Consider the following 18,218-nt stretch of genomic DNA (forward strand, 5'->3'; position numbering starts at 1 on the left):
GTATGCTGTGGTTCCTCCCACTAACCCCTACGTCACTGCAGGATACAGATGGCTGGAGGAACCACAGAACACAGCTGGGGAAGACACTACACGGCACACCAAGCAATGTTAGATTCTGATGCCGTCTGTAGCTCTTCAAGAGAGCACAGTTTACAATTATCACCCAGCAGAAAAGTATTGGTAATCTTTTGCAAGATGCTTTTGTTTTACTTTGAGCCCCTAGCGACAGGGTCTCTTTAACCACTACTAGTCTCTCAGTGCATCATTCACCTTGAGTAACATACCTCCACCTTGGAACTCTCATGGAAAGAACAGACTATTAGATATGTACATATTATTGTCCCATCCAGGGGCCCCCTGCACACTTGCTGGGTTTACTGAGACTTAATTTCCTATGCTAACCACAATTAGGGAAATAAATGTTTTGGGGTTTCCGTAAATTTTTCAGAATTACTCCTGGGCATACAGATCCTCTTTAAAGAGGAAGTTTATCATATTTTCTGCCTATGATATATTGTATGTATTTGTATTCTAAAATGTATTTAATTTGCTTTTTGGAAGCAATCCTTCTTTTTGGGCGTCCTAGTTTTCAGTTACTGCTGTTTACCGTGGGTGAGCTGTCGAAACTTTCAGCTCCCATGTTGGCATACAAATTAGCTGCAGAGATCTCCCCCTTAACCTGTGTTTTAGTATATTTTAATATGGATACATTTTCTTTGAATGCATTTTTACGTGTCGTGTCACGTGTCTTGCTGAATTTTGATGTCATTTATACATTTTAGCGTACATATGGTTTTAACTGAAACACATGCGAGTTAACACACACACGGAAACATATGTAAAATGACATGCGTTTTTAAAACGCAAAGAAGGCCCTGGTGACTGGACATTCTAGCAATGCCTGTAATTTGACCTCTGGCTCACTGATTTTCCCAGAAGTCTGCATAGAGCCTATAAAAAGCTGGAGGATGGGAATTCTGGGAAATCCCACCTATAAACGGAGTATTTCTCTATGGCTAAAAGAAAGGTACATTTTTAAATCATAGCAGCAGATTAGAGGGACAAAATATAAGTGTACATGCGTGCATGTATGTGTATATAGAAAGAGGGATAGCGAGATAAATTATAAGCGTCTTCCTTATGGCTATAGTATTACATATCTGATATAAATCATATTCAGCCTAGTAATTGAAATCTTCTTAGTTGTGATGATGAGTTTAGTCATTGTAGAAGAACAATATTATAGTAAGATGTGTAATATGTGTTAGTACATTAGTAGCAAGGTTGTGAACTTAGCTATTTTCTTTTGAGGGCGTTTCAATTTTCTCCTTTAAAGGTCCATACTATAAAATGGGTCACCTCTCTGTGTGTTTGAATGATCAATAATGGTTATTTTCAGGGCCTTCCCTATTAATGGTTTTATATTGTATTGTATGTATTTTTTTTCTCTTTTTTTTTTTTTTTTTTACCCAGTTCTTTGCAAGAGTTATTTGGTATCGCCTCACCATGATTTGTATCTATATTGTGATCTTATTTTGCAGTTTCGAATTTATTAAGTCAGGAAATGGCTTTTTTTGTGCAAGGTGTAACCCAATCGGCACGCATAGTGATGAACTTGAAAAGTTGAAGAAAATGGCAGAAACAGTTTGATGAAGGAGGTTATACTGTCCTCTACAGGAGGTCAGGACAACGGCCAAACAGAAGAATCATAGGCCAAACCCTAAACCTCCACTTTACCTAGCATGCCTTATTTTATGTGCTAGAATGCAAGGGGGTTGGACACCTTATCTTCAGCACTGCTGAAAATAGTCTAACCTATTTTTTGCTAGTGTTCTACCTTCATGTTATTTTCACGTGGTGATCAAGATTCTTGTTATACCACTAGAGTGTCCCCATGCCTGCGGCTTTAATTTGGTTCGCCAGAACAGACAATTCCCACCTTGTCAGGGAATCTTTTTGTGGCTCAGTGTCATGATCTGGTCTCAGCTGGACATCACTTGCATGTTGCTGGGCCTTCACATCTGGGAAGATCTGGGAGCTTGCCCTATGACAGGTCAAATGGCCCAGTCCCTAAATTGGACAACACCAAGTGTTGATCTTCGTAGGTTGATCTTCTGAGATCTTCCTTTGGTCGTGGCAGTTTCCCTTTTTTTTGCTAGGGTTCTTCTTATGTGACTTAGATCCAGGTCTTTCAGACATCTCTGTTCCAGATGGCTCTCAATACTTGGGTCTGTCAGTGACTCTTGCCCACCCCTCACTTGAGCTGCTTTTGGACCTCCCAATTGTTTCTGAATTCCTGTGTCTCTCAATGTTTAATGGAGAAAATAAGACTTTTGTACCTACCATTAAATCTTGTACACCGGATAAAGAAAGGGTTGTTCAGGGGCTGGTTTAGGACTTTTCTGTTTGCCAGTGTCCCAACCTCCTGTAGGTGGCAGTGTAACCCAACTGTTTCTGAATTCCTGTGTCTCTCAATGAACTTGAAGGAAAACATTTACGATAAGTACATAAATCGTATTATTTTTGGGATATTTGAGGGAATGAGACATGTGATTACCTTCTGTTCTAAGAAGGCTTTACTGAGTAACACCCTGATTCATTTGATGGACTTCTTGAATACTTTAGTCCCTTCTCACCATAACCGGAATGGTTATACTGTCAACTTTGTTTAAAACATGAAAAAGCCTCTTTTGTGCCCCTTTCTAAATCAATTTCACTTTGTTACTGAGGGCCTAGCTTTCCCTGCCTTCTTGGATGAGCTTCACCACCTACCATCTTCCTGTCTTGTGTGAATGAGGTACTTTTGGGGTGGCAGTTGGAAAGTTAGGTGGCTGTAATAATGTAAAACTAAATCGGAGAGGGCAGCACAGCAGAAGAAGCTTTCTCAATAGCTAATAAAGGTAAACCCAGCCGCCTTGTGCGGTCTGCTCTTAGATCTTTTAAAATGGCGGTACAGGTTCACTTTAAAGAACTGACTGTTGAAAAAAAAAATGGTCACAATGCCACCAACAGTTACAAACATGTGAAAACAATTTAGCTCTAAGGAACTGTGCGTTACCATTCGTTCTGAAGACTTAGTTGACACAGCAAGGCTCCTACTGACTGTGAAAAATTTCAAAGCAGGCCATGTGCAGGCAATAAAGTAGTATGGTTGCTGGGTATTAGCTGGCTAATTTGCATATTAGCATGGATTCCCAGTATCGGTAATGCTGCTCTGCTTCAGATGCTGAGATAAAGTAAATAGATTGGCTTTAGAGATCTTACCAGTTTAGCCATTAGAAACTAAAGAAATTATTGTGTCTGTCTGAGTTGATTATTAACTACAGTGTACTGTACAATTTTCCTAGGAATGGACTATAAAAGAGAATTTGTCACAGCTGAGGCTACCATTCAGCTCTGGTGCTAGTTCATGTCCAAGCAAACACTTGTAGTATTAAACACAGTAATACTACGTCCACTTAACATTCATTGCATCTGAGAATCAGGCATGTCAGCCCACAGAGCTGGATTTTAGCTTCAACTGGCATTGGTAGCAGCCATCTTGACAGGTAACCCCTTAAACAGCTAGTTCAGTTCTCCTTCCACATCTCAGTGGCTTAGTGAAAGCGAGTTTTCTTGTATGTCATTTGAGCTGTTTTAATGCTGCTTTGTCTGAAGAAACTGACACCAGCGCTTGGGTTTGCATAATTAAAACTAACACAAATCAGACTGTGAATTGTGCTGGATGTTGAATACGGCTTTATGGTTCAATACCAGGACATACAGTATTTTAACATCAGTATGTCTGCACCAAAGCATCCTAAAGACATTTCTCTCCACTGTTTGGACATGGTCCAAGCTATTCGCGTTTACCTCAACAGAATTGAAGGCAATTCAAAGAAGCCTTTAGGTAGCTTCTGAACATGTGCTTTGTTGCCATACCAGCTGAAATGTTTTAGACACTTTAATTGCCTCTTGTTTCTTAAACCCTTTTCTGTATTTACATTGTTAGCTACTTGGTTATGTTGGGGATCCCACCTATATTTTTAGGTGCACGTTTAGCTCATCTTTGCTATGTTCTCTTGGTGATATTGCTAGTTAACTTATATGGTGCAAGTAAAAGCAAGAACATTACAAGTCTTGCATTATTTCTACACATAATCTATAACATTCACTCCTTTTTTAATGCACGGTGTAGACATTGTAGGTAGATTCATGACTACATGACATGTTCCATATCATGTTAAAAGAGGACTTGCAAATTGGCCACTGGAGCACAGTTTTGATGGGCATCTAAAGTAGCCATTGGCCTTATTCAGACGCTTGTAAAACTGAAATCCTTTAACAAATGGAAGCGTCCCTGCAAAGTTTATATAATCATTTAGCTGATTCAGGTATAAGCCAGCGCAGAGCATCAGAATAATTTGGTAGCTTAACCAGCATTTTTTTTCTAAATGGAAGAGTCATCAGCCTTCAAAAATGGTTCCCTCACAACTTTCCTCTAAGCCTCCCTACATTGTATTGCTACCATTGTCCCGCTACCATTGTCCCAGAATCTATCTATTTTTTTGTACTGACAAATCAGTTACCTTTAAAAATGTGCCTTTGTTCTTTATAATCAGCAGCATATGTTTTGCCTAATGTGAAGCTCCACTTGTAGGCGGCCTGCAGTTATGACAGGAAGGGCAAGGCTGTAATCGCATCAGGTTTGTTTACTTGTGTGCTCTCCTTTGTTCCATGTTACATTAAGTGTTTGTTGAGACACAAACTCAGGTGAAGCAATGAGGTAAAGGAAACATGCAGCTGTTACGTAAGCCAGAGACAGCAAATACAATCAGGACAGTGTGCTAGTTTGGTCTCTTTACATGGAAATTAAGGGCCATTTTTACAGTGAACTCTTACTATGAAATTATGAATAAGGTACTCTGTTTAATGGCAGACGCATCTCGTGTGAATAGAAAGCACATAAAGTGTGACATTAGCATGCAGTTCTTGACTTTTATTTTACCATCTTTCATTGAAAGTCCAAAAAGTTGTTTTTGAAGTAAAAAAGGGAACCTGCTACTGATCTGGGCAGTAAAGACTGTGATGACAAAATGCAGATACAAGCATCTGATTAGATATGCAACTCTTGACTTCCCTGTAAAAATTGAACTTGACCTCACAGTCTTCCACTTAAGAAACAATAATGGTCAGTGAGGCCTCCAGTCACATTAGAAGATCAATAGTGGAGTTTAGGAAGCAGGACAATTCTTGGTTAAAAATGACGGTAAATGTGGGAATTTGCACATAACTTCAACTATAAACTTCAACTTTCCAAAGGAAACCCAATGTGAGAAATGCATACGCTGCCATCACCATCAATCCAATGAAGATACTATCTGGGTGTCGCCCTGCTCCCGAGCTGCTTGTCTTCTATAAGTATGCTGACCAGATGTTATGACTTCACTTGCTGCATACATATTTTGATTCCATGATGCAAAAAGTTTTGAAGACCGAGAAACCGCAAGACAGCTAAGCAGCTAGTATTTTTTAGAACAAGGTCAGCAATTGCAGCCTACTTGTTTTGCTCAGTACATGTTGAATAGTCTACTGCTGTGGGTCTGAAAGCTCAGCTGACCAAAAATTTAGGTTGTGCTCCTGGGTATACAAATACACTTCAGTCTATATTTAACTAAACAGTTGTAATAGGCAAGGTTATTACTATGCTGAGTTTAGGGGTATGCTAAGGGGTTAGGCTGAATGTTAGCTTTTCAGTAGGGTCAAGTTAAAGAGACAAGCTTGGGGTTTACTTAAAGTGGAACTATAGTTTGTTTCGGTTTTTTAAATTGCGGGCAGAGAGGCATTTATTTCAGAAGACACAATGGGGGGAATTTATCAAAACTGGAGCAGACAAAAACTGGAGCAGATGTGCATGGCAACCAATCAGCTTCTCTTTTCAGTTTGTTCAGTTAAAGAGAAGCTGATTGGTTGTCATGCACAGCTGCTCTAGATTTTGTCTGCTCCAGTTTTGATACAGTGGAAGATATCAGTGGAAGATAAAAATGTCAGTGAGGGGGATTGAGGATGTTGCACCGCTGGAGGGGTGGAGGGTGCAGCAGACTTCATTTCCTCCTTAAAGGCAGTCTTTAGAGCTAAGATTGAGGTTTTGGAGTTGGGCTCGGGTTGGAGATAAAGGTTGAGGTTTTAAGTAAATCTGAATTGAGAGAAATATGGCAATATGACATCTCCTCCTGAAAATGTTAGATGCCTGGCTATATTGCTGACAAGAAACATATCTGTATGTAAGCTATCTCTAGCTTTCCCCAAAATGCACAAATGTTCCATGTCAGTGACTTAGTTTTAGGTTTTTATGTGTGCTAGATTAGTGTTTAATAAACCAGCACACAATGACACGGCCTCACCCTAAAAACCAACCAGTTTCATTGCACTACACATTATGAAGCTGGTAAAGAAAATGGTAAACTATCTGAATGTGCAGTCCAAGTTTTTTTGTTGTTTTTTTTTAACCCTTGCCAATGCTGTTATGCTGTCTAGAAGCACATATAAAGTTCTTTCAGATTTTAAGGATCTGATAGATTTAAATAATCTCAAATACATTCAATGGAATTGCTGGCTTTTGCACAGTTTAGTATTTCAAAGATGGCATTAGCAGTTCACTGATTGCATTTGTTGCCTGGAGATGTTCTTTTACTCCCCCAATATAAGTAATCTTACTCTAGGAAGAGCTCCGGTCTAATAAAAAGGCAAATTTAAACGTTTGAGTTTTTGTTTTAGGTTTTTTGTCACTAACTAAGGCATACTAATCAAATGCTAAAGTCTGCATTCCTGACCTGCTCTAACAGGTGCCTAAGGTAACAATAGTGCCAGAATTCAGGCACCTTGTGGTGCCTTAGAGTGCCTTTTTGTAAGTCCACATATAAATCTAAATGTCCATGTGGAGCTGCTTGCGTCATAGGCGCAGGTGGTACACAGGGCTTCAGCTTCTTTCTTTCTCCCTCCTTTAAGATTAGGATCTGCCCCTTCCCAGCACTAAATCTTCACACCTGCCATTAGGCTGTCAAATGCCAGAGATTGAAGGGGCAGGGCTTACTCTTGACTTGGCAGACGTCGAAGCCCTAGGACCCAAGAGGCTCCTTAAGAATGACTTTGAAGACTAACATAAGTACATTTCAGTACTTACCCGTAGGCCAGGTCGAGCTCTCTAGATCTGCTCTGTGTTCCACACTATCAGACTGCAATTTAAAGGTACTTTAGGGGATTCAAAAAAGAATGCTTCTTGAAAGTGTTATATATGCTGGATGAATTCAAAGATCTTCAAATGTTTTAAATAAAGCCTTCTTGTAAGAAAACATTTTTTTTTTTATTGGACACATTTAATCAAGGATTGCAAAAATGGGATGTTGATATTCTACAGTAATATTATGTAGAAACCATAGTCACATCAGTGAAGTATAAAGTGTTATTTGTTGGTGGGGTTTACTGCTCATGCCTTGTTTAATAAGCTTTGTATGACTTTTCATAGTAGACCAGGAATTAAGTTACATTAAACTATGCATCTTCATCAACAATAAATATCTTCTATGTTTCTGTCCATGTACTGGCTTAGCCCTCCTCGTTACCATGAATAAGTACAGTAATACCTGGGTTCCCGAACACTTCGGTTCGCAAACAGGAAGTTCAGCAAAATTTTGCTTCTGTTCGCAAACTCCAAATCGGGTGACGAGCATGGCTTCTTCTAGTCGAGATTGCAGTCACAGGTAGACCTGTGCACACTTGCTGTGAAGCTTTGTTTGTGTGCTTTTTAGCACGGTACTGTACAGTATTATTCAATCCAGCATGGCTCCAAAGAAAGTGCAGAGCAAGCTTGGTGGCAAAAAGAAAGTCCAGAGTGGTAATGAATTTACATATGGTTCAGAACCAGATTAACCTTATTTACATTAAACCTTATGGGGAAATTTGATTCAGTTCGCAACCGATTTGGTTTGGGACCAGAATCGTGGAACACATTAAGTTCATGAACCGATGTACCACTGTATAAGAAAGTACAGGAAATTATATTTTGCACAAATTGTTGATTGTACCCTCGGCAAAAAACATTCAGCATCAGCCCAACTATGGTGTGGTGACACTCCAAAAATGGCCTGAAACTCATTATTATTTGTGCATTTCTCTATTGTGTGGTGTTGTCACAACTGGAGAGTTTGCTTTGCTTAAGTGTGAACGGCCATGTGGGACATCTTTTATGTTCTGTGACACATAATGACTCCCACAGGAACCGATCAGCATCTTGTATATAGAACCACTGATTTGCTTTGTTGAGAGTCTCAGAGGGAGATGGTGTTTACAAATCATCAACTAATTTCCACACAGCAGCTTGCTATTTTTATATACCGGAGTTCTTGGACATCTCCATAGGTTAAAGTAAAGAGGGTTTCTATGTAACATGGCCCGTTGGGGGTTCATGTCAGTGTTTGTCAGATCACCTGATTTCTGTTACATAGCATACAACATCAGTGTATTTAAAGTGGAACTTGACCCAGCAATTTAACAAAACAGGTAAGGCGGGTATACACTAGTAGATTTTGGGTCCGAAATTTTAGTTTCTGGCACAAACCCTCGTTTGATTATAGCTGGAGTACCCTATCAAGCATAGACAAATGTCGATTTCGGAAATCGTTCATTAGCCATACTAACCAACCAATTTTTGATAAACTAAATAATTTCCTTTTGCCCATGTGCTGTGTTCTTGCAGAGTTTTTTGACGGATGAAAAGCCCAGATTCATCCGATTTTTGTTCAGTCAGAGAAAAATATTCCAACCTGACCGATCATAATATCAAAAACGGAAATCCGGTGATATACCATCAGCTGTTCAATTGTGGTTGAAAAGGCCGTTCATGTATGATTTCCGAATGAAAATCGCACAGTGTATGGGCACCTTTACTTTTAAGTAGGGATGCACCGATATATGGGCCGCCGAAACATATCGGCCGAAAATTGCACTTTTGGCATAATGCCAAAAGTGCAATTTTCCTGCCGATACATCGGCGCATCCGTGATTTCTTTTCTCCTCGCTGGGCGCTGCTCTATGTCCCAGCGGGGAGAAGAGAAAGTGACGGCCGAGCGCTGCGGTGGAGAGCGCTGTGAGTGGCCGGTGTCTCCTCCCACACCGCTCTGCCGCCTATCACAGTCCGGCAGAGCGGTGTGGGGGCGGAGACAGCGCTGTCACAGTATGCTGGGCTTTTCTCCCTTTTTTTTTTGGTATCGATTTCGGCCTGACATTTTTTTTATTTCGGTTTTAAAATTTCCATTTCGGTGCGCCTCTACTTTTAAGGCATGCCAACTGTTATGGTTGCCAGTGTGCTTATTTCATCTCTCAGCTGAAATTTCAAAGGCTGGTGTTTTAGCTGATCACATGTGTAGCACCATGGCAACTAGTCCAAACAGAGGCTAAGATGGTACCTTCCTTGGCTGTAAAGGTTTTAATGTGAACCTTTCCTTAGAGAAATATGGAGGCTGCCACTGGTAACCATTTTACGAAACTCTTCACCCCTTTTTGAATAACCCTGTTAATGATTTGAAACTAGCGGGTCAGCTTTACAGCAGGACAACATATCAACCTGAATCAGGAAAGGTTTCTTTTAAAACAAAATTAAACCTTGCTTTTTAAAAAAAAATATTTGCAATAAGGAGACCCACCTTTGCCTGAGGCTGTTGTTCTTTTTCTTTAAAAGTTTTAAATTCCTCATTTTCAAGTGGGTGCCTCCATCAGCTAACAGAGGCACCCATGCTCTGTGGCAGGCCACACCCCTTCTCTCAGACCAGCAGTTTGATAGCAGAAGGAGCCTATGGCTGCTCTGCCATCAGTATCCTCCCCCTGCAAGCAGGAAGTATGGGGAACGGAGGATCACTGACAGGTAAGTGTGGGGGGACTGAGGGAGAAAAAGGTTCTGGGCGGTTTTTACCAGAATGCAGAGAATGCATTAAGGTAAAAAAAACGGCCAGACCTTAATACTACTTTAAGGAGCCATGATGTCTTTCAGAAGTAAATATATGGCCCTTCCAGTCGCACACATTTTGCTGCATATTAGTGCTTGCTGTTACTTTTGCTATAATGTGCCAAGATATTTCAAAGCTTACCTCTGGGCAAATGTGGTGGTGGTGGGTTCCTGGCTGGAGATCAGCCTTAAAGTGTAAGTGCACTTTTATGAGAAACAGTGTTCATTTCTTCGACTAATGGTTTCAGCATAGATTTTGTCAACAGCAAAAAAAAAAATAGGTTATGATGACTAAAACTATAACGAAAAGATATTGACATTTTAGTCAACTAAAACTAGACTAAAATGTTAGGGAGAGAATATTTGGGAAGAGATCCTATCAGAACTAATCTCTTTGGACTTCCAGTTCCGGTTCCATCCTGAATGGACGGCTAATAGGTAATTACAGCCAATATAGTTTTTCATTTTAATAATAATTTAGAGTTGCACTTATTCTTGAAAGAATGAAGACTGTCATATGCAACTTGTTATAACCAATGCATATCTAATTACTGGTCCTTTGTTGAAAATACTCAATATTATTGTTTCTTTATAAGACTTGGCTTAATCTAATTTTAAGGTAAATAAGGCAATGTTATATATCACAACAGTTAAATCTGTGTCTGTATTGCATGTTCAAATGTTAATACCATACGTAACTGCAGGTTAACAGATGTTTACTCCAGGAGTATATAATGAAATTGGAAATTCTAGAGATATTCTTAAATTACTCTTTAACTAAACTAGATTTTAGTAGACTAAACCGACTGTAGATTTAGTCGACTAAAACTATAACAATTCAGTTGACTAAAATATGACTAAAACTAAATGGCATTTTAGTCAAAAGACTATGTTGTCAAAATTAACACTGATGAAAAAGCACAGTTACAAGGGATCCTCTACAGCCCAGTTGCATGAATCACTAAGCAGGAGGAGGACTTTGGTTACAGTGGTTGCAACAAGCTCATATAGGTGTGATGGTTAGGGATCCCAAAACCTTTGGCTATTTAGAGGTTTATTTACTAAAGGATGTTTACTTGGAAAAGTGAATTTTCACTTAGCTTAGTGAATGTGTTGAAAGTGTTGAGAAGAATACCCAATTACAAACAAGTAAATACAAAAAAAAAATGTAAAAAGAGTATTTTCTTTGCACGTGATTGGATGACGGAAGCCAACAGGGCTGCACCTAATTTAGTAAACTAAGGGGAAATTCCCTTGGAAAGTGAAAATACGTTTTGCTAAGTGAACAACCTATTTGTCATCTGACTATTTGGTTAAAAAAAACACCTTTAGTTTGGTTTGTTAGAAGTTCATGCTCATCTCTTGAATTGCACCCTAATTGACCCATCTCTGATATGACTGCATTTTTTGACATTTTGATTTCAAAACTACTTTTTGGTTCCATATTCTCTGTTCTGGACTGTCTTTCTTTATGCTTTGTACCCATGTAACTGATTAAAATTGTAGGCATGCGAACTGTTGACATTGCTTACCAAAATACTTTGCTAATTAGTAAGATAATTACAAGATTATTGCACACCTAGAAGTTACAGCAGAAGCACTCGGTTGGGGGTGCAGTAAAACTTGTCTCCTCCCTAGGGTGGCAATTTAATGGAGCTGGCACCAGAGCAGGTGCACGAGAAGGCTGGGATTGTTATCATTAAGCACATCCTTTGGGTGCTAAGGTAGCTGCTCTTTAATGGCTTTAATGAATCTTCTGCCATAGCATGAGTGCTAATGAATGATTTGATGAAAGTGCTGATGAAAAATTAAATACTCCTAATGGGGCAGGGTTATGTTTTAAGTGGCAACACTTCTTTGTTTGGATGTTGTTGCTGTGATAGTGCAAGTGGTTAGAGGTTTGGGTGTTGCCAAAGATGAGTATTTCACACTGCCTAAGCCAAAGGGAATGATCATGGAGCCTTTGGTTTATGAAACTAGTCCCACAAGGAACAGATGTAATGCAACACAAGAGACTTGCTTGTTTGCACGGTCGAAAGGTTGATTTATAAAAACGTTACCATTGTGTTAGGGTTAAGGATCCCCTACCTCTGTATATACCCCAAGCTAAGTACATTGCTGCACTTCCTACTATTCATATTTACACATAAACCAGCATCAGTCATAATACAATGTGGAAATGTTACCATGAGTACAAAAGACTGTTATTATTTACAGTTGGCTTTCACACTTTGTTCTGCAGTGACTTCAGTAAGCACTCTAAAAATAGCCCTCTTAGATTATTTCCATTCCGTAATTACCCGGGTTTATCTAAAAGAAGCAAAAAAAAGTTAAATATTCTCTGCACCAGAAATCAACAATTGCTGAATAGTATGTTTTCTCATACAGTGTAAGGCCAAATACAATGTGGAAATTAATTTGTGAACAGCATTATTTAAGAAAAATATATGATGTGCTGAGTGGGTGCCATCATGTAGAACCAATTTTCAGTACTCTCTGTGCTTATTAAGCTGCAGACTTGTATAAGCTCATGATAGTGTTTTCTGGTAATTCTTTACAGTCTAGGAAAGAGGGCCATTGTCTACAAGTCAAAGACATAACAAAGGATCTGTTATGGGCTCCGGTACCTGCAGTATGTTTAGTTCTACTTTAAATTTCATCATTTTCTTTATGTTGGTGTTTTCAAAGCTCATGTACTAATGTACTTGCCTTTGTCATGCCATTCAGGATTTGGAGAAATCACCCTGGACGCTCCATTTGCTGCTAGTTGTGAAAAAAAGTGAGCATAGTCCCTTACAGAGATGGTTTAGAGCAGTGGTTCTCAACATGTGTAACCTCAGGACCCACATTTTATCCTTGGTCATTAAGTTGCATTGCGGTACCGTGTGTTCCAGTGTGGGCAGTTGAACTGTGGGCAGGAGATGCGTTTGGGGTCCCATTCAAATGAATGACAACGCAACGCATCTCCCACACCAGAATGCGTAGTACAGGGGTGGCAAACTCAGGCCCTCCAGCTGTGGTGAAACTACAAATCCCATGATGCATCTGCCTCTGCGAGTCGTGCCCGTGGCTGTGAGAATCTTGCAAAGCCTCAAGGGACTTGTAGTTCCACAACAGCTGGAGGGCCGGAGTTTGCCACCCCTGGCGTAGTAGGTGCGATTGCATGGTACAGTGCGTTAAAGGCACAGGACTGTTCGATTAACGCACTGTCCTAGTGTGAATGGGCCCTCAAAAACACTGACAGACACACACAATCTCACACACAACCACAGACGCAATCTCACACACAACCACAGACACAATCTCACACACAACCACAGACACAATCTCACACACAGCCACAGACACAATCTCACACACAGCCACAGAGACAATCTCACACACAGCCACAGACACAATCTCACACACAACCACAAACGCAACCTCACAAACACATATACACTCCCTCCCCCCCCAATTTTTTTTTTACATTTAAGATCCAGCTCTACCTTACAAGAACTAAAGTAGATCCTCAGCCTGGGGTCCAGTGTGGGCTGCTGTGCTGTGACTGAGCTCCATCCATGGGTGCATTGCTTGTACAACCCCCCTGCGCGCCCTGTCAAGATGCCGGGAACCAGAACATGATGGCACTCTGGTCCAGGCACCTCTACAGGACATGCGAGGAAGCTGTAAGCAATGCACGTATTGATGAAGCTTCCTTGTGGCCATAGCTTCAGCCCACTTTAAGCTAACACTCTGTGCCAAGCAGCATATGCATGGCTGCTTGGCGCAAGAACTGTTTGTGCTGCACAAGTGGGAGGCTGAGAAGCCTCTCGCCTAGAAAAGTGGAAGCCACGCGGCGACCCACTGAACACAGGGTCGCGACCCATTTTTGTGTCACGACCCACCAGTTGAGAATCAAGGGTTTAGAGGAAGTGGATTAAGTACAGGTGTGTGTGTAGTGACAAAAGACGCCATCATCTCAGGGTTAGTATAGGGAAGCATGTCATCACTATAACCCCCTTGAATGAAAATATATATTTTTTTCAAATTATGGAGCCAGATTGAAAGGTGTATTTTCTGTGGACATTTCAGCAAATTTGTTTTAGGTTCTAGATTCTGCATTTTGGGTCAGGCAACTGTTGTACCTTACTTAAAGGGGTTCTAAAGCCTCCCGTTTTTTTTGCCTATATCTACTGCTAGCAAGCAGTAGATATAGGCAAAAAAAATAAACTTTAACAGCGGTTTAAACTTACCTCGTTATCGCTGCGCGCTCCCGCGGCGAGAATCCAGAACTGTTTGTGCGGCCGCTAAGGATCTTGGGGCGGGCGCATGCGTTGTTCGGATTCTCGGCCTGGAGACGAGCAGAGACGAAGGTAAGTCTATGGACGCGTGCACCGGCATGCAGACACCGCTGGATCGGAAGTGCCTGCAAGCAGAGAGGAGTCAGCGCTGGATCGTAGAGCCGCCGCACCGCTGGAGGGACAGATGAAAACATCAGGAAAGAAGAAGATCGGATTAAGAGACATCATTTAAGGTAAGTGCTGACATTAACATGGGGGGGAGGGAAACATTTTTTTTTACTTTAATGTCACTTTAATCTTAGGTTTAGTTTTGTTTGAATTATCTGCACATCTGCAGTTATTGACGTCTTTTTAGGGTTAATATATGTTAACGGTGCTTTCATTCCCTTTGAGGCATAAAAAATAAAAATATCATATGTTGGTGTGGTGAACCAAGTATAGCACATTGCTCACACTCCTCAGTGAGTTCTATTTATTGACATCAATACCAGTTTATGGTAGATACATAGGTGTTACCAGCTGTGGACAGTCCCATGTTTTGGGGATATGTCCAAAGAAATTATATTTTTCAAAGCAATTGTCATCATTTTCTGCCAAATCTATTGCAACCATGTAACCATGTAACCTAATATTGCTATAGCATTGTGTGCTCAGTTCTTACTGCTGACCAACTCTGTCACTGGAAGCATTGACTATCTCTGTACTGCCAAAGCTGCTTCCTGTGTTTTTTATATAATTTGCAATTCCATTTCATGCTCTTTAATTATATGAATATAGTTTTAATATTAGTGTAGATTAACACCAGAAAACCTCTTTGTCTACCTGCTAGCAATTTAGTTTTATTTGTGCAGACGGCTGCACATGCACAGTGCAGTGTACAATCCTGGCATCTTACAGATGCCATAAGTAAAAGCCGGGTGCCTGAATGAAGTAACTCCTGTCTACATACATGGAATTTTAAGTCATGGCCGGCTAATTTAGGAGACTGAAGACCATGGGGACACCAGACAGAGACACTGACTCCAAACCCTCAAAACTAACCGCAACCCTCTTGAATGCAATCACTTCAGGCCATCACCACGGTCAAAATCAATCTTCGATTTAACCCGATTAACTTTTAGAAAATGTAACGAACATTTTTAAAAACAATTTTTTCGAATGAAATTTCACTGGTGTATAGTCAGCTTTACCCTCCCCTCTATGGAAACTTGACTCAATTTTGTGTGTATTTTAGTGAAGCACAAGACATGAAATCAGAGCAATGACGGGTTTTTGTTGATGACTGTGGGTGATGTAGTTCTTTATTTTTCCTTGGTCACCCATGCTCCTAAAAGCCCATCTAAAGTTACATAGTTACATAGTATTTGAGGTTGAATAAAGACATTAGTCCATCAAGTCCAACCTATTAGGATCTCATTCTAGGAGTACCTGTACCCCTGTATATTACGGTCCCTTAAGAAATCGTCCAAAAGTTTCTTGAACAACGCAAAGTCATAGGTGAAATATTTTTCCACTTTTTCCTCCTATGATCTGAGATGAACCAGTGTGATGATTTAGGCCACACAGGGTGATCGAATGAGTCTCATGGAGACTCGTGCGATCTGCTGCTGGCAGAATGGGCTCTACAATAAAATTACACATTTGCACATACTGCGATTTACCTTCAGATGATCACACCTTGATGAAAAAGAACTGTGTCCTGGTGCGGTCATCCACAGGTAATTGCAGCTGGTGTAATACGTAAGTAACTCTTTATACTGTGTTATTGTGGAAAAGCATGTAAAGCAGCAAAGATACTGACAGAGGAGGCACACTTGTCCTCTTCCTTGTGAGGGACCGTGGGGAACAAAAGCAGCCACCCTCAGGGGCGGTTCACACCACAAAGAGTGCTTTCCAGAGCATGCGGCCTCTGGAGCGCAAACCGGATGGCTCCCTGCGCTTCAGGGGCGAGAGGGAGCGTGGCTTTGCATTAAAGTCAATGGCACCGCAGCCACGCCCCACACCCGAACACGTGGCACTTTAGTGCCTGTGTTCCGGTCCAGCACGATCTGCAAAAATGCTGCATGCGCTATTTTTGCAGATTGCACTGAACTGGAACGCAATTCAGGTGCGGGCGGGGCACGTGACTGCGGCTCCATTTACTTTAATGCACTGCCACGCCCCCTCCCACCCCTGAACACAGGGAGGCGGCTGGTTTGCATTCCAGTGCGTTCCAGAGGCTGAACGCTCTGGAAAGCATTCTTTGTGGTGTGAACCGGCCCTCAAGAAGGAAGAACAGTGTCAGCATGAATTCAGAGATGATTTGAGGATCTACAGCCGAGTGATACACAAATAAGATACATTTTTTGTTAATAGATAAGGTACTTGAATGCAGTTTTATGATACAACTCCTGAGTTTAGTGTCACTTTAAGTTCTTCTGGTGTAATAGTATGATACGAGCACTTTATTATAAATTCTATGAATTCTTGTTTGTCTTTTGGTCTTTCTTTTCCAACACCATGCTTTAGTCTTCCAGGAAGTTTTCAATGGTTCCCTTGATGAAAACCAGTCCTTTACAGCCTTGACAGTATGGCAAGGAGCATTATCAGGCTGGAAATGAAATTCCTGTAAAGTATGAGGGAATAATTCAGCTGCACAAGGAAGAAGTTTTGTTATCTGGGAATTGTAAACTCCTTTTTTTGGTTCCCGGATGACTTTTTCCTGCGTTTAGATGTTCCTGTTTAAAGACACATTTACACAAGTCTTTAGGCTGGAGATTTTAAACCTTGTTTTAGTTTCAAACCTTGTTTTATTTATTAGATTCCAGTGTATGCTGAATAGTAAAGTGTATGTATTGGCAAAACATTTTTCTAGCTTTGGATGGAGTAGGGAAGCATTAAAACCCCTCGTCTGTGTCTCCACTGGGGAGATTCAACCTCTATTTTTCCTGGTGACCATTGTCATTAAAACATAAAGGGGATGGCAACTCCAAAATTTCACAGTTGTCACCAGAGCAGAAGGATTCCTCCTACTTCCTGTTGTGTCATGGCAGGAAATGAAGGAAATTCTCTCAAATGGGGAGAGCCTTTTCCTTTCCCTATCCAAAACTAAAAATGGATATTGAAGGCAACTAATACATCCATGGAAGAACATTTCATGGACCTTTTATCATGTGAAGTTTGGTGTACTGGATATGGAGGTTACCTTGAAGTAGTTCTAGCAATTCTTCACACGTTTTTAAGCCAAGTGGAAATAGGTTTCCCTTCATTTTAGCATGGTATAGTATACACATTTATAGTTGCCTATTTTGCTAACAATTATGAAAACTTCATCTGCTGACTATTAGCACTGCACAAAACAAGCTGCTATTGTCTGTATGCATGACCAGCAGATAAAATTACCCCAATAATTTCACGGTATTCCTCGTCAGTGCTCCACTTTTTGTATGATCAGTGAAGGGCTTGTATGACTTTGGGTGGCTTTATCATTCGCAAAGCTGGCTGCTATATCTAAAAAGCCAAGCGCTAAAGCTGGCCATACATTTTAAGATGATATTAAAGTCTTTTGTGCTATTTCAAATGCTCATTAAATCGCTTACAACAGATTCTGCTCCTTGATGTTTAAAAGTTTGTTTTCTGCAGAATCAGCTGGTCCCCTGAGCACCGGCCACATATCTTCTTTTAGGGTGGCTCCTTTCCCTTGCAGGGCCCTATAGAGCCACCTTTTGTGTGTGCTAGTAAGCTGTGGGCATCTCCCCAAACACACAGGCAGAGCAAGGCAAGTCACTCCCAAGCTACCCATTCCTCCTTCTTTCCTCCCTTCTCCAAGCGAGTAGATGGAAGGCTGCTGGAGACTGCTCTGTCCCTTATGATCTTGTACTAGACAGGAAGTTCAGGGAAGCTGAGCTAAGAGTTGGAGCCAGTTCTTTGGAAATATGATGACTGCCAGTGCGTGGGCAAAAATCTATAGAAATACT

General features: G+C 40.8%; 1 protein-coding gene across 1 annotated transcript in view; it reads left to right on the forward strand.

Annotated features, from left to right (window-relative positions):
• Positions 1-11,137: 11,137 nt before the first annotated feature.
• The window catches only part of GNAL (G protein subunit alpha L), a gene marked incomplete at its 5' end in the record, with an annotated part of 59,903 nt that continues 52,822 nt past the window's right edge, over positions 11,138-18,218 (forward strand). The window contains 2 exons of the mRNA XM_018556827.1: positions 11,138-11,156; positions 12,568-12,602. Coding sequence (XP_018412329.1) covers positions 11,138-11,156; positions 12,568-12,602 — 54 coding nt within the window. The remainder of the gene's footprint in view (positions 11,157-12,567; positions 12,603-18,218) is intronic.

Source organism: Nanorana parkeri, unplaced genomic scaffold, assembly GCF_000935625.1.
Source record: "Nanorana parkeri isolate BGI_ZX_2015 unplaced genomic scaffold, ASM93562v1 scaffold255, whole genome shotgun sequence".
Classification (NCBI taxonomy): domain Eukaryota; kingdom Metazoa; phylum Chordata; class Amphibia; order Anura; family Dicroglossidae; genus Nanorana; species Nanorana parkeri.